The following is a 26748-nucleotide window of genomic DNA, read 5'->3' on the forward strand; positions in this document are numbered from 1 at the left end:
AAAACGTTTTGTGTGCATGTGTGAGGGTGAAGGTGAAGGTCATGTGGTCTTGTCATGGGACCACTGTGGAGACAGTGATTGACAGGTGTGATAGTGGTAGGGTCAGCTCAGTAGCTCTGTAGGGTGATGCTATGGGAATATCTAGAAGTGACAGTGAAATAACTGTGAGAACTTGTTGGAGTGAACGTATAAAGAGAGTCTAAAGGACCTCCTACCATAAATGAATTCAAAAGCTAAACATATCCCAGAGACTCTCATACCATGCTATCAAGCATTTTGTGAGATTAGAAAGGTATAAACAGTTTTGATTTGCACTTAGTTTAACCCAGATTATGTTGTCCAAGAACAGGAGTGTAACCAGTCGACAAGTCAAGAGTTTTAAAACAAAAAATGAAAAATGCATTTGTTCTCACAATAAAAACATGCACCTGTTTGGCAAAAAATAGACAAATACTTTAATGACAAAAAAATTATTAGTGATTCTGACTTACATATGCACATCCTAGCAACCACATAGTACTGTCTAGTTTCCAAACACTCACTCACACTAAACATGCACTTGATATAGTTATGTTAAACCAAAGAAAAGAGAACAAGACAAGAACAAGAACCTGTTTAATAAAAAAAATTTAAACAAAAATAACAATTAATGCTGCAAGCAGCGATGAACGGGCCCTTGCACCGGTGCCACCGTCACCCGGTGGCCTTAAGAAAACAGTGAACGGTGGGTAATATGCATTTAAATGGGTAAATATAGGATTATTAATGGCAAAGTCATTCAATTTGACACAGTTCCTGCTACCAGCTGGTGGCGCTATGACTATAACTGAATATTGCCATGTAGGCTAGATGTCTTCAGGTGGCGGGGCAAAGTAATCAATAATCAGGTAACAAGATGGGAGGGGCTAGACAATCAACAGGAGAGCACATGGCACAAAGAAACAAATCACAAGCCATGTGCTCACACAAAACGAGACATGAACACGCAGCCAATGAGAACACTCATAAGCCACGTTCACACAAAACATGACAACATGAAAACACACAGATAGTGAAAACACAAGCTGCGTGCTACACAGCACACGATAAAACTACATGAAAGCACGCGGCCGATGTAAACACGAACCGCATGCTACACAGAACACATCACACGCAGACAGAAGAGCGTACGGTCCGAGCGAACTCGAAACCGCAACTTCACATGACAAGACAGAGCGCACGAGAATGAGCGAAAGCTCATCCTGTGCGCTCACGACAGTATACAAACACACGGAGAACCGAAACCAAACTAGACTGACGTGTCGGGATTCAAACACCACGCCCGCACATGTAACAAGGCATACAGACAAGAGAGCGCTCGAAGCCACTCGCCCACACAAAGACATGACAAAACAGGAGTGTCAGAGCTCTGTCACAAAACCAAGAAATAAACTAGACAGAAGTGACAGAACCCTGACATACTGAATCTATTTGGGTTTTTGTTTGCAAGTGACATGAGTAAATGCATTCCCACATCTATTAAAAACACAATGTAAGGCTGCTTTTCCAAATGAAAGAAATATGGGTTACACTTTATTTTAAGGTGTCATTGTTACAGTGTAATTATATATTTAAGTACTGAGTAATATTAAGCAATTACATGTACTTACTTTAGGGTTAGGGTAGGATTAGGATTTGGTTTAGGGTTAGGTGCATGTAATTATACATAATTTACTGTTATTTCTATGGTAAGTACATGTAATATATGTAACAAGGACACTGTAAAATAAAGTGTTACTGAAACATGTCAACCCGTCTGAGAGTGAGTGAATTCTCTTCTATATGATTCTATGGAAAAATTTGCTAAGTTCTGCCCCAGACCACACATAGTGTTAAGTCTTTACGTGCCTTTTCTGAAACCTGATTCTGCATGTCTGCAGGTGTTAGCCCTGTAAGGTGTGTGTTTACCTTTTTGGGGTGTTTATTGATGTTGTCTGGGTCCAGTAGGTAAATGTGGTCTTTGGCTCCAAGCAGTAATCGGCTTCTCTCCTCATCCAAAAGTACTGTCTGAAACTGCTGTCCATGGCTGGAACCCACAAATGGCACCACACTTCGAGAATGGATCAGCTCTGGAGAAGTCAAATGAGGGTCATCAATACAAAAATACACATACATAAACACAAAGTATGTACTGTACGCACAAACAGATTCAGATCGATGACTGAAGCTTTTCTAATGCAAAATCTCCAAGAAAAAATTATCTAAATTATCGCACATGTGCCTCCTCTAGAGTTTTGGAAGGAACCTCAACAATGTCTCAAACTGTGCTCAAACATTTCTCACCAAATTCTTGTTTAAGACTACTGTAAATTATCTGAATCAGGCTATAAACATTAAATCAACATTCATTTCAACAACTGTCTCATTTGATTCTATTTTTATTTCCCCTATAAGCAATTTTAGTAGAAAGGATATTAAAGCAGAAATGTGTATCAGTATATTACTTTTATGCATATAAGAGCGTTTATGTGTGAATGAGCAATGTGCATGTGCATGAGTATATGTCAACAATTGTCTTGTTTCTATTGTTTATTTCTCCTAAGCCATTTTAAAAGAAAAGTTGAAAGGTGAAACATAATGGAGGATTCTAGTAAGTCTGCGGAGGTCTACATGGTCTGGTAAACCCTATGTTATGTGGTCAAAATGTCCCCACAAAGATGGCAATTTGGTCCCCATGAGGAAAACAGCTTATAAATCATACCAAGTGATGTTTTTTGAAAATGTAAAAATGCAGAAAGTTTTCTGTGGGTTAGGGGATAGAATATACAGGTTGTACAGTATAAAATTCATTGTCTATGGAAAGCCCTCATAAAACATGAAAACCCAACATGTGTGAGTGTTTGTGTGTGTGTTTGTGTAAGCATTGTGTGTAGCAATAGATCTAAAATGTTACCATCTCACACCTATTGACCCCACCCCACCCCAATCTCTCATTTGTCTAATGTACTGATAGGCTCCATTATCTCTATTCAGTATGATCTACAGTAACGGTAACCTCGGGGCTATCTGTCATCTATGTGTTCAGATTCCATCCTGATAAAATGTTATCCTGTCTTTAACATCCGCCCATCTACAAAAGCTCACTTCACCGGCCAAACATAAACCAAGAGCCTCTGAGCTGTCTATAAGAATTCAGCTGGATCCAATTGCTCCACCTATCAATTCTCACACGTCAGCACTGATGTAGATAAGCTCAATGGTTCCTTTGCAGTATATTTCATATTTCACCTCTTGTGCTCTCTAGGGGAGCAATTACACATACTGTTATTCTTGCAGAAGAATGCTGGTTAACAGTTTAGACAGCTGAGAAGCAGTTGAGATTGGCGTTTGCGCATTCAATGAAGGTAAGCCAAAAGTTGTCACAATAACACAAATCAGCTTAAAGGTTTCAACCTATCAACACCAACATAAGAGAAATGGAATATCTCTAAAGGTGACGTTGTTAAGCCTCGTTCATATTCTCTTCGGTGCGCACAAACCGAACTCTCTGGATACGTGATTCTTGAGATATTTTTTAAACACGTCATGATGTCTGACTAAAGCACACAGTCTTTGTAGACTTGGACAGAGTCCTAACATTTCTCCACCCTATGTTCTGCTTTCCATGCACTCAAACATAACCATCTGCCAGCAGCCTCAAAGCAAGTAAATCTGGCAGAGTGCACCTAAACATCATAGAAAGCAGTTCTGTAGATTCATTTAGGCCTATGTTTTCTGATCCTCTTTTTGTTCTGTTTTAAATTCTGAATTTCACATACACACACCATTTGGCGTTCATTATTTACATTTCGCGATTTTCAGCTACCTCTCTGCCTCTGCTGTCAGCCATGGACAAAAATATTGTTTAAACATACCTGTTTTGGTTGGGTCTTGAGGCGTATTAAGAAGTTGAATAAATCTTAGGACTTAACTATTTATTCTCTGGGGTGTAGGGTCAAGAATGGGTCATTTCTGATCAATATTTACAAGACAAAAAAATCCGCTCCAAAATAAAACTCCATTCATGCTAACGCCTGACTAGCTGATGCTAATCTACTCTGCAAACAGTTTTAGGTCAGAGCCATGCTGAAAGATCCCTGCTTAGCAATGAGGAATACAGAGATTTATCTGGAGCTATGGGGCTTTATCTGGATCCCTCAGGAGAATAAAGCCCTCACGTCCACTCATAGCAGTACTATATGAATTAGAGAGAGTATAAGGAAGACATGACCACAAAAAGGAATGGGAGAAATCGCAACAGTCAACATTGCAGCTATAATAATTGAACTCCTGCCTTTACAGTGATAAAACCTAAAACCTAAAAAAAAAAAAAAAAAAAAGTTATATATATATATATGTGTGTCTTTAACCTATATGATTTCTTCAACATGGAACATCAAAGGAGACATAGCAGAAACATGTTTGAACTGCTTTCTCCCATAAAAGAGATGTGGAAGAAAAACTCACTTCTGGGGTAACTTGTCAATGGGTTGTCAAGCTCCAAAAAGGACAAACATTTTAAAAGTAGTCCAGACAACTCATAGGCGAAATTAAGTCATTATTCACCAAATATTAGTTTTACAGTTGTGGTCACCATTCACTTTCATTGTATGGACAAGAGAATATTAGACATAAGTGTAAATTAATATGTAGGAATGTATGAATGAATATATGCATACATTCATTTTATTTCAGTAGAAGACCCTTTGTGTGATTTGAACATTTGATATAGGCTATGCTGAAATGTAAGCTTGGCAAACAGTTTTGGAAATGTCAGACTATTCCCATTCAAGTACAAAGGGGCTATACTTCCATGACTAGAAAGGCAATTGTCAAAATGGCCACAGAGTGAAATAACTTTAATAAGAACTTCTTATAAGTCACATTTTATAAGCTTGTAGTGTAATGCTACACTTCTGCAGCTTCCTGATCGTGGTGGCTTAATAATTATTCATATAAGAAACACAGACTCCCTGTAGAAACATAAAGAAGGTATTGTCCATTCAGTTCAATCTTTACATAATGCTGTACAGTTCAACCTTTACATTGCATACTATTTCAGCCATACAGGTACATCATTTATCTTTAGGCAACAGCAAAGCATAAAGGTCGATGAGTGAAATACAAACCTAAAGTAATGCACAATTTGAGGGGTAGACAAATTAAGGTACCCCCAGCTATTCACCAGAAACTGGACCGCATGTTAAAGCTAATGTCACAGAGTAAGACTTCTTTTAAGATTTCTCAGACGGTAAAGGATTACACTCTTAGGTGTAATCAATATTCTGGCTGTGGTTTGGGAAGAGAGCCAAACTAGTGGAAACTAGTCTAACTCTGTGTACAGTACATTAGGAAGACGCATGACTATATTTATGACCTGCTTGTTTTACATCTGTTTAGAGAGCCACAGCCAACTGGGAGCCATATAGTTATAAATCCATTGAATACTGTACTTTGAGTCCTTATATTGCTGTTTTCCTATTGCAAAATTAGGCTTTGTGTTTGCACAACGCTTCACGTTCATGCATGTCTATACCATCATGCATGTACACTTTATGTCAAACACAAGAAAATATACAACTCATAAAACAATCAATATCCCTCACTTAAGAGCCCTGTGCAGAGGGAGTCTGTCTTTAATAGAAATATTTACACAACCTGAAGATAATATTTTGATGTGTTTCACTGGACATTGTCATCTAGGAGTGATGTTAACGACAGAAAGGATATTGTTTAGTTGACTCCAGAGAACATTATGAGATGTATCTAATGTGGATCAGATGTTTCCCTTTTAGCCTTCCTTTCAGAGAAAAACACAGTCAACCGGCCCTGAGGTGTGCATGCAGTGCTGCATATTTCTGGATAATAACACACTGTTTTAAAGGAGTGCACTGAAACAGAAATGGTGCCAATGCTTTTATGAGAGCATCTGCTCAGATGATGGATTGTGAAAGACTGTACTTCTGCATCCTCTCCAACAGGACCAAACATGGAGCGGAACTGACCTGTTCACTGCAGCTCAATGGATTAGATAATCTTCTAAAGCCAATCTTGTATACTATATATAAATAGACAGCTTTAAAAGACTGATAACTTCTTAATCTGTATTTTTGTTTTGTTTTCCAGTAAAAGAATCCAGAATTAAGTTACAGTACCATTGCCACTGCTTTGTTGTTGTTCCCACAAAATGTATCTTTAGATATATTCCAAGGAAAATTATTTTTTGCAGTGAAAAATGAATGGTTATTTGCTTTTAAATGTAGCCTATGTATACAATAATATATACAATAAAAAGTTTCTTTATTATTATTATTTTCATATCTAGCTAAATCAAAAGATCTAAAATTGGTCATAAAACCAACAAACTGTACAGATTTTCATTGTGGAAACATCAAGAAAATCTTTTCAGAGGTCAGTCAATGCACAAAACATCATTTCTAGCATAAGCCAGGCAGCTGTCTGTTCTTTACACTCAATCACATTACATTCTCACCAGCACAGCAACTAAAATATGGCAAACTGAAGCACAGCATGTAGGATTTTTATGCTAAAGAAACTGAAAATAAACAGAGGGCTCACCACAGTCATTCATATTTTTATTGGCGTGAGTTTCCTGATATGGATGAGGGTCTGTTACAGTAGCTCTGGCATGCTGTGGGTCAGTTTTAGGGAGCAATAAATTTTATTTTCCTCAGTGGTATAAAACAAACGCCGTGTTCAGTTAACTTCTCAAATCGAGGCAGGGATCGAATGCAGAAGTGAGAAATGGAGAAAAGACTTTCATCACTGCTTGTTGGTTAGAAAGAACATTAATATCTAAGGGACACTTTATCAGTTTTCAGCACTATCAAAAACACGTTCTAGAACAACATGGTATCTAATCAATGGTGCTACTGATGTTGTAAAGCTCAGGGCAGATTTATCATGCGTCTATGACTGTGGACAAAGCATGCATGACTTAAAACAATCCATGTGTCAGTGCACTTTAAATGAGTATGAACATGTTGTTACTATTAACAGATGTTTCTTTAACGCTTCATTCACTTTATACGTTTATCTTGCCTTTATCTCCAATACAGCTTAAATATGTGTGTGTGTGTGTGTGTGTGTGTGTGTGTGTGTGTGTGTGTGTGTGTGTGTGTGTGTGTGTGTGTGTGTGTGTGTGTGTGTGTGTGTGTGTGTGTCTGTGTGTGTGTGTGTGTGTGTGTGTGTGTGTGTGTGTGTGTGTGTGTGTGTGTGTTTGAGTTTGTGGCACTGGCACTGCTACGGTGTTGTCAAAGTAACTCCAGTGATAAGCTAAAATGCGCTGTGCCTGTGGGATCACTGTTGAGATCAGAGCGTTAACGCCTTATTGACTTATCAAACCTTTGAAGCCGCAGCTGCAGTCGAGCGATCAAACACAACCACAGGTAGAGGGAGGGAGTTCGCTCACAGCAAGCAACAGTGGTTAGCAAATACCACAAGAGATGCAGCCAGTTACAGTGACGTACTGGGTAAAATCACAGACCAGAGTCATGGCCTTATTTAACCTTTCATTATGAAAGGGCCATTTTGTCCTAGAATTTCTGATGAAGGAAGAGGTGGGCGATATGACCATAAAGATATTATGAGTAATTTTATTTCATGAAAACAGTATATATCATATATTGTAATTTTTGCTTGAAATAAGGTTGATATACAAATTTTAGATACCACTGAAATGTTACAATTCTTAAGACCAATTTTGATATCACAGCAAAAACTAATACTAACCTAACTAACGTAAGTAAACAAGCTCTCAAGCTTACTTAAGACATGTAAATAGCGATAAAAAACAAAGAAACTTGTGGCAAGCAGGACGAGGCCAAGGGCCGTGAGAGAACTAATGAGTGGCCTGTGGCGTGATTACTAATGAGTGAAGGCTGGTCCTCTCTCGTCCTTCACTGTCACCGCTCCTCCTTTTATGCTTCCGTAGGTCCTCCGTGAGATACGAGGCCGGTGCGGCGCACAGGTGATGTTCATTAGTAATCACGCCACCAGCCTTGTGCCGTTCTCTCACAGCCCTCGGCCTCGTCCTGCTTGCCACAAAACTAATTACGAGCGATAGCCTAATAAACAAAAATAGCATCTCTTAGACAGCGCGTGAGTACCAAATTGATTGTTCTCATTGACGTTTCACTTAAACCTTTAAACAGGCAAGGCTTAAAAATGCATGCAAATACTAACTTTCATGGCGGCGCAGCACCGCATCACTTGAGCGTAACCACACTAGAAATGATCATCCAAAATATCGACCGATCGACAAATTTCTCAGATTTTCCCTATTGAGTGGTGCTCCCCTGTACAAAACTTGCTGCCACAATGCTAGGGTGTTGTAGGTTGTTGCCAGAGCATTGCAATCTATTTGCTATTGTTCTGTGTGGCTGCTGGGGCATTGCTAAGTAATTGAATACATGAGATGATGTATAGGCCTACGTGTGTGGAAGCTCCTTATCTATAGTGTAAGTACAAAATGACTCTAGAAGTGAGCCAAATTGTTGCAAACAATTGGGGACATACTTATCTGCAAAAAAAATAAAATAAAAATTCATAAAGCAAAAGTATTATCATTCTAAAGATGCAAAGTTTTCTTTGAGGAATTATTTGAACTATATAGCCATTAAAAAATAGTCTAAGGCATATATCTTAATATCCTGTGTGTGTGTGTGTGTGTGTGTGTGTGTGTGTGTGTGTGTGTGTGTGTGTGTGTGTGTGTGTGTGTGTGTGCGTGCGTGCGTGCGTGCGTGCGTGCGTGCGTGTGTGTGTGCGTGTGTTCTCAGTATATACAATATACAAAACTTGCATACTGCTACTGTGATATGCAACACATCCCTTATGTACACTCAATCAGTCACAAGTGCAGTCTAAATATTGACCTCATACAAGTGAGCTGTAAACCTCTCATCACACTCCAAAATGTACTTCAAAATGTAACCTTTAAAAATGACTAACGTTCCAGGAGGTTTAAAATAAATACATGGCAATTCAGCAAAACACTTAAGATTTAATAGATGATTCTAAAAAGCAACTGTCGACATAGAGCAAATTAAAAGCTTTTAGGAATAAAGAGAATGTTCAAGTCTAAAAGTCACATAAGGACACATTTTACCTTTGTAGCCGAGTTTAACTCTAGGCACACTCTCCTTCATGCAGTCCACCTTGGGCAGAGAGAAGAAGAGCATCATCAGTGTAGACCACCAGACACTGGAGAGCCGCCCCATCCCGACCTGGTGGAGATGCTGATGTCTGCTCCTCTGCTGCTTTTTGTTTTTCCCCCCAGCAGTCTTCATGATGGTAGAGGAGAGTTCTTCTGCTGTGGACCTGTGATGGAGAGGACAGTTAGATGGAATCATCTAAGGGAGTGGCTGGGCATCTTTGTGTGGTGTGTGTGTGTGTGTGTGTGTGTGTGTGTGTGTGTGTGTGTGTGTGTGTGTGTGTGTGTGTGTGTGTGTGTGTGTGTGTGTGTGTGTGTGTGTGTGTGTGTATGTGCGTGTGTGTGTTTGAGGTCTTGTTAAATCCCGAACAAATGTTCAGCTGCTTTACTGTGGTCTCTTTCAGGCATGTCTATGCATTTTAGCAGCTCTGCATCAGCTGCTGCTCTATTCAAGTCCTTTCTTTTGTTCACCAACACACATACTTTCTCTCTCTCTTTCTAAATCTGTTTGTCTCTAAACAAAAGGTCAGCTTGATGAGAGCAGCCACTTTCAGCCTTCTTTCAAATGCCTTTCTTTTATTTTCTCACACCATCTCTCGTCTGCTCTGTCCCCGTCTCCCTTTCTTGCTTCTACAACAAACAGTATTGTAAAAGCTGAATGGCTGGGGTGACGATCATGTCTGAATCTCTGCTTCATTAGTCAACAGAGTGCCATGAAATTGTGGGAGAGAGAGAAAAAAACTGTTGTAGTCCATCTTCATTAGAAAATTTCCCTCAGCGGGGAATCATTAAGAACAAGGATTCACACACTCCAGAGCAGAGGCTCTCAAAAAGGTCCCATTATTTTGAATGAAGGAACAAGCAAATTATGAAAGAGGGGATGGAGAGGCTTCAACTTTGTTGTCCAACAACTCGCTAGTTGGTTTACGTAGATTTTTAGCAGAGTTGCTTTAAAGGGGTCATGAACTGGATTGTTTTATTATTTTATAATGTTGCCTGGGGTGCCCTTATAATGTTAGTATGATTTTTATATCAAAAATTGTCATAATTTATAAATAAAAGCCATTTTTCCAAGCCTGATTTCAGCCTCAGGTTTGAACGCTCCGTTTTAAGGGGCGTGTCTGCTGTGAGACTGCAGTGCAAACGCCGACTGCTGTGATTGGCTGACATGCTTGCATATGAAATAGCTAGTATTACATGAACTCTCTCGAAAACTTTTACTACGTTTTTACTATTACAGCTATCGAGATTAACAAATCGTGAAAAGAATCGTTTAAAGCATTATATGTAAATCTATTCCATCACATGAAAGGTTGCAGCATGATGAGCACTGAGCGGATGACAGACAGTCTGTTGATCGCGTGAATAAAGATCTTATCATTGCAATGCAATTTTTGCACTCTCACAAATGCTTACACCAAATCACAATGCAAACACGATGTGAATACACAGTAAGAGCTTCGTTGTGTAGTGTAACAGTGTCATTATTTCATCACGAGTTTGGTAAGTGTCCAGATAAGCCCTCGCGGCTCGCGCTGTGCTGTTTGATTGACAGCTTGGGCGAATGGAAATGGATCGTTCTTTGATCGCTTTCTGTATATAATTTAATAACAGTTTAAAAAAGATTATTTTCATAATACTACGAGAAATTATGTGAAGTTGATCGTTTAGTCACTGATGCATTAATAGTATTGAACGATTTTAAGAGAAAGATATCTGAACTTGAATAATTACACATCAGAAATCACTGATCGCAGATCAGGCATTAGAATACACATGGTTTACTTACATGTTGCTGGCAGATCCGTCGGGAAATTGTGATTGACTGATTTAATAAAGTTTAACCATGCTGGAGTCCGAAGGAAGCTTATGCAGACTGTCTTCTTCCACAAACAGGCACGCACAATATTTAGTAAACAGCATGTTTATTGCTTGGAAGTAGCTCGATCCGGTTTAGCAATCATCATGTCATCCTATGTTATTTAGCATGTTTGGGTGAATCGGTGGGCGGGGCTAAACAGGCCGTGTTGAAGTAGGCGTTGATCTTCTTTTGTGGAGGCGGTGTTTTATCCTCTTTGACGTCATAGATCCCCACTTTGAAAAAGGAGTCGTTTGCTGAGCCTGATGTCTATAAAAGCTTTTATTGGACTAACAAGGTAGTTTTCAGTTCTGAAACTTACAGGATATTATTATAGTATGATGATCTCTTATATGTCAAAAGCTCAAGGAAAATTTGATTTCTCAGTTCATCACCCCTTTAAAGGAATTAATTACTGTAGGAGACTTGTCAGTGAGGGCTTAAGCGTGTTGACAGTGTGCTGTGCTTTGGCATGTTGAGTAAAATCCTCTCTAAATTCATCTTTTAAAGCACCCTATTTCAAATGGCCAGACCAAAATTCCACATTTTGGAACAAATTCACCACCTTCAAGAATAAAAAATCAGTTCAGAACTTCATTTCAGTTCTCTTTCTCGACTTTTTGTGCTCAGACACGTACACGCAAAATTGTCAAAAAACCCATCTCAAGAGTATCCTGATCCTCGTAAACACAGTCGCTTATGTTTTAAGTGAACATAAACAATTAAGAAACAAAACCGGTGCAGATCATTATTTGGGATGCATGCATTAGGTCTTAAACGTGACAGCAGCTAATATACCTTCTGTCATTAATGTTAATCAAACAAAAGACAAAGAGAGACAAAGAGAAAATCACTTATATTAAATTTTTACAGTGAAGACCATGCAGTATTATTTTACATTTGATTATTCAATAAAGCACTGTTTATATCATTTGTATCTTTGTTCTATTGTATGTATCTATGCTTGTAATTTTTTTTATTTTCTATGCAGATTTATGCTACAAAATCACTACTCTATTCTAGTATGATTCATTCTTTCCAGCTGCTGAAATTGTTTTCATACGTACAGTACATGTCGAATTTCATGCAAATAATGTCCATTTATTTTAATGACCAACTGCTACCCAAACACATCCACTGCACTGTTAAACAAAACAGAAACACAGTTGATCTATTTTTTTTAGATGTGTCTGACAAAAACATACATTGTCACTAAGGAATGCACACAGCAGATATAGGCCTACATATCTAACTCCAACAAAGATAATTCTGATTTGTCTGTTTATTTAAAAGAACAAGGCGGCATAACAGATAGCTTTGATTATGATGGATCATAAAGCATTTGTGACATGTAAAGGCAGATTTAAAGGGGCTTAGGTAGCTATCTCAGAGAGCAAGTGGCACGACGATATCTGCACTGGGGCTCTTGGGTAATGCCAGAGTCTTGGAAGTTCATATATCAAACAATAGAACTTCTTTCCCATGTTTTTTATGTTTTCTTCCTTCTCTTTGACATCACAGCTATTGTGTCACGCAAACATCTCCTGGACAGCTCACACCTACCCCAGACATAGTCAACTACATTACTTTACCGTTCAGCTTTACAAAAGGTCAGAGCAAGTTCATTATTATGAGCTCGGGTTACGCATGTGTATTATTCTTTGCAGGGGTCAATTTTTTCACTGTGGTCATAGTCGGGTGTAAGGCTTACCCCCTTGCTCTGTGTAAATAATATTCATATCAGCATAAGCACACGCAGACACCAAGGCCATGTTATGTTTTCATAATATTCTAATCACAACATACAACGAAAATTTGTCTTTGTTACGTCAAATGAAATTCATATCATGTTCAAGGTGACGGTTGGGCTCTCTAAGACCAACACCGGTTTTTAAAGAAGATAAATAATATCCTATCATTTGCCCCCTCAGAATAACCATTAAAATACTGCTCTGTGGATATTTGGCTGTATTTTCTGGCTTCAATATTTTATATAACCAAAGCCTACACTGTAAAAAGTTTAACTATTATTTACTCAATTTTATTGGTGAAACATTTTTACACTCAAAAAAATTGAGTAAATTTTAAAGCTGTGAAATCAATGAAATATACTGTATGAATTGAGTAAATGCAAGTAAAAAAATTAAGTAAATCTGAGTAACTGCATCTGGTACATTAACAAATAAAATTGAGTAGAAATAATTTAACATTTAAACATTAAAAAAACAATATTTATGAGTAATATTAACTGTTTTTATTAATGAGTAATATTAACTTTTTTATTTTCTCTAAACCTTTGTAAAATAGTACTCCAGACAACCACCATTATACATTACATTGGCCTTTATTTTCAATGAGTACAGCAATACAGCACATTTTAGACTGTTTTTAACATGTATACAATATTGCCTGCATTTAAACTTATTTAACAAGTAAAAATGAAATATTTAAACATTCAGGTAGCCTAATTCAAGTGTAATCAACCACTCTGTTATCCAATATCCACCGAATCTGCGCTGGTCCTCGTGCCGGAGACAGACTCGCGCTCTGCGGGTGAACTTTGAACTTCATACCGCCGTCCTGCTTCACTCACAGTCGAGGCACAGCCGAAATATACTGCGAGCGACTGACATTACCTGCCAATAAACAAAAAGTGATAGTTCTGAGGACATTTTATCATCCAAATGATAATAATTATATTCATTATCATTATGAAAGTCAGTCATGTGTTTATGCAAAGCGTTTCAATCACGCAAAAAGACAAACGCGGCTCTCGTCTCGTTTAGGTGTCGAATTACGCCTCTGTAGGCTATGTTGTTTTGCATTAAATATGATTTAAAGCACAGTAATGATTTTATAGATAAAATAAAACATACACCAACCTGAATTTCACAGTGAAAATGCACCAAATCTGCGACGCTGAGAAGAGAGCTGTTGTTCTGGAGACTGGAGAGTTCAACCACGCTCACTCCAGTCCAACCGTCGAGTTTTCGTCACGTCAGAGGGTGGGGGAGGGGGGGGCATTGTTTTAATTGAGTAAACTTACTCAATTTTAAGAGCATGTTAAATATATTAATAATATTGATTTGAATTAAGTATTTTTTTTGTTTCTTGAAACAGATCAGTTTAATTAAACATTCTCAAATATTTTGATAGAAATTTCACATATATATTAAGTATATTATAAAGAAATAATTGGTTAGTCAAATACTAAATTATTTTATTGAAAAAAACTTAAATATATCTGTAAATTTTAGATAAAATTAACTGTTGGATTTTTACTCAATTATTTTGGTATGTTTAACTCAAACAATCAAGTAAACAATATACAGAGATTTTATTAAGTTAATAAAGTTAAAAATTTCTGTAATATTTACTAAGCCACAGAATAATTTTTTACAGTGTAGTTACATTAGAGTGTCAGCTCACATGGTCGCCACCTGTACAACTACTATTTTGTTGCTTAAAGAGGAAAAATTCAAAAGGTAAAAAAAAATATTATTATGAGAAACAGAAATATGGTTTTGTTGCTGCCAGAGATAGTAAAAAATAATTGTTTTGGTTGAAGTGAAATGGAGCTAAGTTAGTCTGGCAGCATTCATTTATTATTCCACATGACTCTAATTAAACATAAATGACTGAAGTTGAATTACTTCAAATAAAGCAAAGGGTGTTTATACTAAGTGAAAGTGGTACAATACTGTTTGCACGAGTATAAATAGCAACTGCATTGCATTACACTACTGTAAGAAATGTTGTAGTGTAAAGGTGCTTTTCACACATGGAGCTGTTTACACAAAATGTAGGCCTAAGTAGCATAAGTAGCCTAATTTTCCTTAAAGGTAAAATATGTAAGAATTGTGTATCAAAATATCCAAAAACCACTTGCACAGTGTTAAATATTTCTTTCAATTGTGTAATTATCCTAAGAATTTGTAAATTCAGAGAAATTCACAATTTTGAAAAGTGCCGTCCCTGTTCACTTGTCGCCTGTCAATGACGTAATATCCGCGTTATCCCTGGTTTCCGCCTGTACTGCCATAGTAACCATGGCGACAGACATAGAAAACTGCATAGTGCGTAACGTTTAGCGGCACGCTGTTGTTGTTCGGTTCAAACATTATGAATCATGGCAAGCAGACTTTGGGACAAAAGGAGAACTAAAACGAGGATCAATATCAGCGTGGCGTTTTCGAGATGCCGAGAGCTCCACGTCCGCGACTAACTTGGACTTGACAGAGCTTCTCGAGTCACGACTTGGCAGGGACGCCGCTCTTTCATGTACTTATTTGGACAGGTGAGCAAATTTAAATAAAACAAATCAATGTTATATAGCTCAACATGATGAAATGTTAGAATATGATCAGTATGTTATTCTAATGTTGATCTAGCTTACTGATAGTCTCATACAGCCAACAAACTAACACATAGAATAACATTATAACTTTCAACACACTCAAATGCTGTTTAGTGTAACGTTAGACCAAATTAAACAGAGCTGCGTTAACTCACAAGTTTAATTCGTCAAATAAACTGACCAGCGTGAGTAGTAATTCAGCACTTGTGGGTAGTTCGGTAGAATGAAATGTCATTCCTTTATATCCGAGGGACTCGCATGTGGCGCTGATATCTGGCTCTTATTAGCAATCGCACCCTGCTTTATACCACAGTCATGTTAAAAACCATGAATGTTTTCACTCATCCATAAACATTATTAGATCCATCAGCATGACAGCAAGTTCCATCTTTCCACTTATCACTGGGTCATCAACCTATACCGTTGTTATTGTAAGGAGGTTAGCGACCCCTAGCTGCCAATTGTTTTTTACATTGTAGCTTTAATATATAAGGAAAACATATAAGCAATTGTGGTCAGTAAAGGTAGTTAGTAAAAATATCCTTCGTCAACAAGTTTGCAAAATTTTAAATATATGGTCTTGGACTTTATACTGACACCAACTGGCGTAAATGTAAAGTGAGTTTTTACTATTTTTGAATGTATTTTATTGAATATTGAATGTATTTATTGTTTATGTGGTTTCCCAAGCATCAGTTTTCTCAGAATAGCAATTTTCATGTTTACAGTGTATATATTGTGCATATTTTCACAATAAAGGTGCTTTTAGTTTTTCTACTTAGAAATGTTTTACATATGAAGAAATAAACATAATTTTTTAAGAAATATCTTTAAAATGATGCTCACATTAGATACAGAATCCAGATATCACTCTCCAGACCAAGCTGCCTTATTCTGGGGTGTCCCTTTATGGGAAGTGTGCCATGTTGAGATCACATGATCAGCTGTTACTCTTCTTTCTAAGTTAACTATTTTCAGCATAGACATAAATGTAATGACATATTCACTGTATGCAGCCACGTACTCGCACAGACTGACATAAAAAGTTGCTCATTTAAAACAGAATTCCACTTAAAATCTGTGATACATGATTCTGTGACCCGGAATGTGAAAACAACTCAACTTAATAGGCCTACCTATAATGGAAACATTTGTAAAATCTTATTTCCCCTTGTTTGTTGTGAATACATTATAATTGCCTCAGGACATAACTGAATGACTGACAGCTCACATATTTTTTTAAAGTAAAAGCAGACCAAGTATTCGCATGACACTCTGGACAGTCCTTTGGCCTCAACTTAAACGCCCAATCACACAGCAGGACGATGTCATAACAATTTAATCTCAAATTTAATTTCTAATCCTCAACAACTGTTTCCTACAGTCTTTAAATTTGACTTACGGCAGTTTTTTTTTATCCACAGCCGTTAATGAAGTTAATCATCATCATCCATGGATCATTGCACTCTGCCTGTTATGCTAAAGGCAAATCAAAAAGATATCAAGTATCTCCATAATGTTAGACAGAGGAAAGTATACAGTAAAAAAAAGATTTCAATTGTGTTCTGCAAACATTAAAAAGGGCGAAGCTCTCTCTTTAGACCTTTTTGCTTGAGCCAAGTCCATGTTTAATGATATGTTTTTAATCCCCCTTCTCATCTTTAAAGAAGGATGTTTTAGCTCTCATACCTGCACTTAGCTCGAGGAGAGCCAGGTGCATATCTAATGACAGAGAGCAGAAAGAGAGCGAAGAAATTCCTCCCTGCCAACATTCCCAAACCTCATTATGTGCCCGGAATACCTGACACTCGGCCTGTCTGTCTGTCTGTGAGTGACAGGTTTAGGGAATTATGGGTAATTCAATCCATCCTGGAACCTCCATAGCCGTAATTGAGAGCAGACAAAGTGCTCGGATAATGCCTCCTGTCGATTAGCTGTGTTTGGAGTGAGCGGATTAAAAACTGTACTGTTACCCGCACACAGGTGAAGAGGGGGCGGATGGTGTAAGGTTTAGGCCGTGTGAAGGATGGATAAGAGACGAGGGGTTTGACATAGTTTGGGGTTTTTATCAAGGGTGTTCAGGTGTGTAAGGGCGCTGACAGAATCCCTTTGAAAGAGACAAAGCTGAACACAACATGTCAGTCAGTCATTTTAGGATACAAACATTCCGTAAAAAAAAAAAAAAAAAAAAAGTCAGGTAACACAAGTTATTAGGAAGACCAGAAGGGTTGCATATGTGTCCAAAACATAATAAATCTGTTCCAAAAACCTATGGCTTATTTTATGAAGCAAATTTTAGTGTCTCTACCCAAGTACGAGTTTAATTTGTGCAAACTCAGTTTTTTCGGGATTAAGATTGATTGGTTTTTGGTGGTGTTCATCGCCATGGTAACTTAAATTACACAGCTAACCAGCGGAGGAGGAGGTTTCATTCCGGGTAAGAGATCGCAAACCAAAACTGGACCAATCAGCTGTGAGAACTCTGACATATATTTGATGGAATAAAGCCACTGACCATTTATCATCCAAATGTAAGAAATTGCCCTACTTTCGCTGCTAATTATTTAGTTGTACGGGAACGTACAATTTTGCAGTCTCAACACTACAACACTATTTTTGGGGCTTTTTTTTTTATTGGCCATTGGGCTAGAGAGATCTGGCAACCCTGGGAATTACTGTAAAAAACATGGCATAACGGCACACCCTAGCATTATGATGGCACTTTTGCATGGCAAGCCACGCTTTTTCTTTAAAAAAAAAAGAAAAAAAGAAAAAGGATAGACTGTTTCTTTTCTATCAAAGAGTTTAAACTAAAGTTCCTGCACTAGGGCACAGCCTTCTGCCTTCTAAATGAGTCAAGAAATCTAGGAAAAGAAAAAGAATCAAAAGTGTTTTCGTCTTAATGCCTCATATACTGCTGATGTAGTGAGGAGAGACAGTGAGGCGAGACAGACGGAGAGAAAATGCACGAAAAAAGTCTAAAAAAAGAAATCACACTTCTGTGCTAGAGCCTTTTAACACCCAGGTGGCACTATGCTCCACGGACGTACAGTAAACACACTTAGACACGGACACACACATATTCAGAGCAACTAGAATCCATCACACTGCCACTCACTGCCCTACTTTGATTCTTCAGCATACACAGAGGAAATCCAGCTCCTCTGAATCATGCTTTCCTCTCCACATTTATGTCAGAGGTCCAGCTTGCTTAAGCAAAACATAATATTGAGAACACAGGTACAACTATACTGTACAGCGTGTGTGCTTGTGCATACAAAAACAGATACGCTCATGTTTTATATGTAATCAATATAGATAAATTAACTGCTAATATTGATATTAATAAATCAATACTTAATAAGGAACACTCACATAGTCTGTAAATTGTGTGTATACTCCATCTGTGGCTTATGACTGAGACTTTCTCTTGGTCTCACCCCATAAAACGGTGGAGTGTGTGAGAGTTTCCATAAAGTCTGTGTGCATCATAGAGAGGTATTATCCGGCCCGTTAACACGAGGCAAATACCGCTGGGAAGAGAAAGAGTCCCCTCTAAACCACTCGAGTACTACGTCCTGGCTTACTTTAGTCCCCTTCAAGAGTCAAGAGTTAATGCCAATCCCAGCTCAGCAGTTGGCGTGGACGTGTGAGGAGGACCAGAGGCAGGCTGAGAATCTCCCATCTTTCATTCCCTTGACAGACACAACAGACACACTTTACTCCCATTAAACATTCCTCACCAGCAAATCTGGCCAGCCGTTTGAAAACAAACCTTATCGGCTTTCACAACCTCATTAATCTTTTCCTTAATTTAAAGTCATCCATGGGCGTTTTTGTGGCTTTTAATCCATAAAAGTTAGCAGATATGAATTTAAGACAAAAACCTACTTTGGCATGAGGTCAATTCTAATGATAATGATCCTTAAATGCAGCCCTAAGCCTTTGTGACCCTCCTCCAAGTCCACACTTAAGTGACGTAATGCCACATAGACTGTCTGGTAGTGTCCCCATGGAGACTGTATCAGAATGCACTTTCCTGAAACTTAAAACAACATCGTTAGCAAATGCTACAAATGCCCATCACAAATCCCATTCCTTTACCACCTGACTAGCAAATCATGCACAGTGAAGAAAACTGCAATGGGTATACTGGAAAAGAATGACACATAGGCTTAGCAAACTGAACTAGGATAATAAATTAACCAATATATTATTATTTATAAATTTAATTTTAAACTAAAATAAATATTAATCTAAAATAAATTCAAATCTAAAAGAAATGAATATGTAAATAAAATAATGCATGAATAATAATATATGCAAATAAAAAAATAAAATGGACATCTATACAATAGCAAGCATGGGTGTTAATAAATACATTTGTGCTTTTGTAAAGATGCCTTTTTTATCACTGCACTTGTTAAAGTCAAATATTTGCTTTACACAAAGTTGCTTGCCAATAAGAGAATGTTTAATAAAGCGCAGATGGGAATTAAATCTTCTGAAATTAAACGTTTCCTATCACCTAAAGATAACAGGAGAAGAGAAAGGGGAGAGCCATGCAAGATCAACTAGGCTACCTCAAAGAATAGGCTATCTGCAAATATTTATCCTCACGAGAGTCAGCAATTCATTTTATTCCCTAAAGTCAGTAGGCTATCACACATGGCAGACATGCCACCGTTTTAATTGCTAGTATCTTCAATAATATATCTATAAGGAAAGATGATCACTATCGACTATCGCCCGTCATAAAACACAAATTGTCACTTATTCTGAGTGATGCACCTTAAAACCTCATCAAAATGTCTGAACTGCTGAATTTTGATTAGGTTTTAGTGTTTTTCTTCCCAGTATCTATCATTGAAATGCAACAGAATAATGAAATATTATTAATAACGAGTACCTGTGAGAGAGTTGGTGTCAGTCGTTATTTTCTCGAAGTCTGAGGCGCAGTTTGACACTTCAAAATCCGTTATTATCCAAAGTAATGCTTGAAATGTTTTGAAGACGTTTCTGCTGTTTCCAAACTAAGCTCTCTTCAACTTAATTAAGGGGGAGCACATAAAACGAAAACAAATAAAAAGACTAATGAACTGTTCTCTCAGTGTGACTGGACTCAATGTGAATTTGGCTGAGGTGTCCGCGTCTGTGGGGCTCGTGTCTGCTGGCTCGAGCAGAGAGCACCAATTAGCGCCGCGTGCAGCAGGGAAGGGAGGGCGGGAATCGCGACAGAGCAGCGCACGCTTCAACATATTCACACTATAATGCTCATGTGTAAACTATAAATTATATTTATACTATGAAAAATGTATTTGATTCGGTTTGAATCAAATGCGAGAGAATTATCCTGCGTTCGAGGCATCTCAAATTGTGCCCCCTACAAAAAATGACTAGAATGGCGCTCAAAGTAGGATTAGACCGATTAGCCTAATCCCAACCTCGGATAAGAAGCCATAATGTCAAAAGATGGTGCGAGACTGACCAGCATTGGGCAACATTACTGAGTTATGTATAACATTTTTATTTTAACCTATACCAAGGGGCTGTTGAATGGTCGATTCTGATTGGTTGATGAACATTGGTGCAATTATTTTTTTAGTGAGATAAAGTTCTGGGCAGGTTTTGACATTATAGTTTCATATAACTTTGCCAAATTATTTCAGTTATTTCAAAGGTTCTTTCAGCCTAATGCTGCATTTACAACAAACTTGAACAGAGCGTCAAATTTGCGTCTACCGTGTATAGTTGGACGCTTCGAGCGAAATTGATGCGCATAAAAAGCAAAAGTTTGAAGCGAAATTGGCACGCATCTGAGGCAGTAGCGTAGCCAGGAATCACAATGTGGGTGGGCCCAGAGAAAATCAGGTGGGCACAGCCTAAAATGCATCTGTTATCAAAATAGGCCAACACAACTACACCTGCTTGAATACACCACAGTTTAATCAGAGCACAAGCATGTATGTCATCATAAGCAGTGTTAATAAAGAACATAACGATAAGAACAGCATTTCCACTGCGCGCGGCCAGGCCACACCACACACACACGCGCATCTGACAGATGCGAAACAACATCATCAAATCAGCAGGACAGTAGTGGACAGTGTGTAAAAACCAAAAACAATGCTTGGTCATAGTCTGGCTCAGCGGCCACATAAACCACGTTATATAAACAACATTGACTAGGCAACTACATAAACGTAGATTTGCTTACTTTTGATGACTAGCTTATAACAGGAGACGACGGGGCTGGGGGTCGCACACAGTTTTAAATTCGAACACATTATTCTCTGAGTGTAGTGTACACTACACACACCGGCGGCGTCTGTCCGCTGCGCCCAGCAACGGCTCAGAACCTTGTTCAAAATCCTGCCGCGCCACAGAGCGCTATTTACATAGTTTTATATTAAATTTACATTTATTTGTCTCAAATCGTAGTTAATGAATCTGACTTAACCCTGGGCTGCAATATACGTTTAGTTTTATATTCATGCACAGAAATCAGCTGCTTGAATGAAAATTGCTGACATTATCGGATTTTCAGGTGAGAGTTGTCCTAGACGCGGCGCTGCGCGTCCAGTGTGCGACCCCCTTAAGAGTTGAACACTGCAATGATTTCGTTATTGTCCAACAATGCAGTCAATTCTCCTGAACATCTGCATTATCTTCCTCCTGTGTGCGTGGTCTTTTTGACACAAACTTGTTGCTCTGTTTTCATTTTAGTTTAACATAACGTTACTTAGCTAAACTTCAGTGTCCCTCTGTGAAATGTGCTCGTCGTTGTGAAGGGGGAATGGGCTGTTCGCAATCATCTGAGTCTGACTCCGAAATGCGCTACGCGGGCATTTCGTCATCACCATGACAACCAAACAAGAATCAAGAAACATTAAGATTTATTTTTATAGGTCAAAATTGTTATAATCGCAACATAATTTCCTAGGCTACCTTGTGAGGCCACTGAGTGACTAGATGGGCCTGACTGACAGGTGGGTGGGCCCAGGGTCCGTGTACGTTTTGATAGTTTGTTTTCCAATTTGAAATGAAATAAGCAGAAACGAGAAAACGGCCCCTTTATTCGTTTTTTCGTTTTTTCAAAAAAAAACTAAAAAACGAGATTTCGGCTTGATTTTTCGTTTTTTAGTTCCCATGCAAAAAACGAATAAATGACTTCAAAATTCGTTTTCAACATGTGGGCGGCCTGACACGCCCCCTTCCGCCGATTGGTCAAGCAAATATCAGCATGTGACGTCATCAGTTGTCGCTCAGGTCAGGGTCTGTTCAACAAAATAATAGTCCTTTACTATGGCTACAGATTCTTAAACTGTAGGCTACAGGGCAGGTCCGGGCTTTCTTCTGTGCAACTTTACGCGTTTCACAGAAATCTTTACATCAGAAATATTAATTATTAGTCTGCCACCAGCCTGTTTTATTTAGCTGTGTGTGGTGAAGTTGCGCTTGACAGCGCCGAGCGGGAGAGGCTCACTGACCAATGTTCAGATCAGCAGTCAGAACTTTTCTTTTAGACGCTCCGTTTTGCCACGGGATGGTGATTGCAAATACTGTAATGCCAATCGGCTGAGGGTGGCTACCGATGATGATGGTGAAATACATTTTTACTGAAACTGTAATCATATCCGCGACCCGTGAGAATGAGACAGATGATTGACAGGACGATAGCGGAGGAAATTAAAGGCGCAAGATAACTTCTGTTAACAAAAACATAAATAAAAAACTGTTTTAATATAAGTGATTTTGTCTTTGTTTTGTTGTTCTTGTTGTTTTTAGTCAAATAATTGTGAACCACAAACTGAGCCTTCGTTTTAAAGGGCAATTTCCAAATATATTTATTTGTTATAATATTTTATAATACAGCATAAATAAAAACAAGCACACGTAATATGTATGCCTATAGGCTAAACACCACAGTTTTTTGGTTTTGTTTGTGTGAACTTTTATCCCCAACCATATTTCTTCATGGGCTCCACGCCAGGGGTCACGCTCAGCACCCCTACTTCCCATGGTACGAACTGTAATTAACAGTATGCTGACCCAGTTTATATGTAAAATCTTTGGTAATCTATATGTAATATCTAAAAACACTTTACAGTGTGATGGAAATAAACTTTTCTTAAAGCGTCTTGTATATCACCACAGATTTATTGACACCCTTTATCTGTGTTGTATACTGTAATAGACAATTGTCCTGCAGAATGAGCTGAAAACGTGCTGTCAATTTCCACCAAGAAGAGTTCCAAAATGCTTTGAAAATCTTAATTGATCCTGTTTGAGTTCATGCTTAATAGTTTGCCTTACTGTTCTCTGAATTAACACAAAGTAGTTATTAGTAAAAATGGGGGAAACTGGATCAAGTTCCTGTGGAATCAATGAATGTTCTTGATGGCATGCATTGTTTCTCGTTTTTATTGTTTGATTATACAGCCAGGACTGAACTTTCATTTGGGTTCCACCAGTAAATCTATATCCACCAGTATATATATATATATATATATATATATATATATATATATATATATATATATATATATATATATATATATATATATATATATATATATATATAAAATGTCATGGTATAATTAATCTGCTTATTGTGAGCCTAAATGAGTAAATTGTCAAGTCAAGTCAAGTCAAGTGTATTTGTATAGCGCTTTTCACAATACAGATTGTATCAAAGCAGCTTCACAGTTAACAAGGTTTGTTTCTAATGGAATTCATTGATTGATAAAATTAAAATTAAATATCCCCAAAATATCCCCAACTGAGCAAGCCAAAGGCAACAGTGGCAAGGAACCGAAAAACTGGTGACAGGTGACCTGATGGAGAAAAAAAAACCTTGGGAGAACCCAGGCTCAGTCGGGGGCCAGTTCTCCTCTGGCGTTTATGAACTAGAGGTCGGATTTAACTGTAAGATTAAAAGTATTATATGAATGCCTGGCTGAAGAGATGCAACTTTAATCTAGTTTTAAACTGGGAGAGCGAGTCTGAGCAACGAACAGTATCAGGAGGCTATTCCAGAGTTTTGGAGCTAAATGTGAAAATGCTCTCCCTCCTTTGGTGGCTCTGGATATCCTAGGTATGACCAAAAGCCTTGAATTTAGTGATCTTAAAGAGCGCGATGGATTGTAGGGCGATAGAAGATCCGTTAAATAGACTGGAGCTAAGCCGTTTAGGGCTTTATAAGTCAGTAGCAATACAATACGGGACTTTATAGGTATATGTAGTGATATTAAAATCTGTGTTATATGATCATATTTTCTTGATCTAGCAAGAACTCTAGCGGCTGCATTTTGGACTAACTGTAGCTTGTTTATTGAGGATGCAGGACAACCAGCTAATAAACCATTACAGTAATCTAGTCTCGAGGTCATGAACGCATGAACTAACTTTTCTGCATCAGAAACTGAGTGATCTGATGGGGATAAAATTGGTATTTAATCATTATCAGGCTGACTTGCCACCAACTACTGGTGCTTTTTTATATTTTGAAAGTAGTGTTTCATGTTGTCACTTCACATTTAATAGCTCTTAGAATGAAATCGCTATGCAAATTCACAGTGCCTCCTTTGAGTTGCATTAGACAGTGTGTAATGTAAATCTAAATGCAGGTTCTGTGTAATGTGTGTAATGTAGTGTAATGTAATGTAAATCTAAAGATGCTGCTTCTGTGCCACCTATACTGCAAAGCTGGGTGTTTGTTCATACAGAGTTAATCAGACAGCCTAAAGCCTCTTACGTTGTTAATTTAAATTTCAAAAAACAATTCGACATTTGCTTGCAATGTTTTTCTTACAAAAAACCTCATCATTCTGCAGGACAATTGTCTATTACAGTATACAACACAGATAGAAGGGTGTCAATAAATCTGTGGTGATATACTGTACAAGACACTTTTAAGAAAAGTTTATTTCCATCACACTGTAAAGTGTTTTTAGATATTACACATAGATTACATATAGCCTACCAAAGATTTTACATATAAACTGGGTCAGCATACTGTTAATTATAGGCTACAGATAGTACCATGGGGTGCTGAGCGTGACCCCTGGCGTGGAGCCAGAAATATGGTTGGGGATAAAAGTTCACAAACAAAACCAAAAAACTGTGGTGTTTAGCCTATAGGCATATACATATTACATGTGCTTGTTTTTATTTATGCTGTATTATAAAATACCCATATTATAACAAATAAATAAAATATATTTGGAATTTGCCCTTTAAAACGAAGGCTCAGTTTGTGGTTCACAATTATTTGACTAAAAACAACAAGAACAACAAAACAAAGACAAAGTCACTTATATTAAAACAGTTTTTTATTTATGTTTTTGTTAACAGAAGTTATCTTGCGCCTTTAATTTCCTCCGCTATCGTCCTGTCAATCATCTGTCTCATTCTCACGGGTCGCGGATATGATTACAGTTTCAGTAAAAATGTATTTCACCATCATCATCGGTAGCCACCCTCAGCCGATTGGCATTACAGTATTTGCAATCACCATCCCGTGGCAAAACGGAGCGTCTAAAAGAAAAGTTCTGACTGCTGATCTGAACATTGGTCAGTGAGCCTCTCCCGCTCGGCGCTGTCAAGCGCAACTTCACCACACACAGCTAAATAAAACAGGCTGGTGGCAGACTAATAATTAATATTTCTGATGTAAAGATTTCTGTGAAACGCGTAAAGTTGCACAGAAGAAAGCCCGGACATGCCCTGTAGCCTACAGTTTAAGAATCTGTAGCCATAGTAAAGGACTATTATTTTGTTGAACAGACCCTGACCTGAGCGACAACTGATGACGTCACATGCTCATATTTGCTTGACCAATCGGCGGAAGGGGGCGTGTCAGGCCGCCCACATGTGGAAAACGAATTTTGAAGTCATTTATTCGTTTTTTGCATGGGAACTAAAAAACGAAAAATCAAGCCGAAATCTCGTTTTTTCGTTTTTTTTGAAAAAACGAAAAACGAATAAAGGGGCCGTTTTGGTCAGGGGATCTCTGGATAATCCGTAATTCGTTTGTAATTATAAAACGAAAATACCGTTTTTCTGTTTTTTGTTTCAAAACGAAAAACCAAATAACCGTTTTTGGTGTCAGAATCAAAAAACGAAAAACCAATTAAAAACGGCCCGTTTTTCGTTTTTTGGCGATCATTTTATCGTTATTCCTTTTAGAACAAAGAATGAAGAGAGTCTTTGAACTTCAGACAATTCGTTTTTCGTTTATAAACCAAAAACGGAATTTCGGCTTGATTTTTCGTTTTTTAGTTCACAGGCAAAAAACGAATAAATGACTTCAAAATTCGTTTTCCACATGTGGCGGCCTGA

At 37.9% G+C, this 26748-nt stretch overlaps 1 protein-coding gene across 2 annotated transcripts in view; it reads right to left on the bottom strand.

Moving 5' to 3' along the window:
• Positions 1 to 20574, bottom strand: part of sema3d (sema domain, immunoglobulin domain (Ig), short basic domain, secreted, (semaphorin) 3D) — a 47331-nt gene extending 26757 nt beyond the window's left edge. For both annotated transcript variants that reach the window (XR_014030642.1, XM_081372572.1), the window contains exons 1-3: positions 20315 to 20574; positions 9146 to 9357; positions 1948 to 2108 (exon numbers count right to left, since the gene is read on the bottom strand). Coding sequence is in view for 1 of the 2 variants with exons in the window: in XM_081372572.1 (XP_081228698.1) it covers positions 1948 to 2108; positions 9146 to 9326 (342 nt within the window). In the remaining variant the exon portion in view is untranslated. The remainder of the gene's footprint in view (positions 1 to 1947; positions 2109 to 9145; positions 9358 to 20314) is intronic.
• Between the last annotated feature and the right edge of the window lie 6174 nt (positions 20575 to 26748).

The sequence above is a fragment of the Scardinius erythrophthalmus genome (genome assembly GCF_964197995.2).
Source record: "Scardinius erythrophthalmus genome assembly, chromosome: 8".
Lineage (NCBI taxonomy): Eukaryota > Metazoa > Chordata > Actinopteri > Cypriniformes > Leuciscidae > Scardinius > Scardinius erythrophthalmus.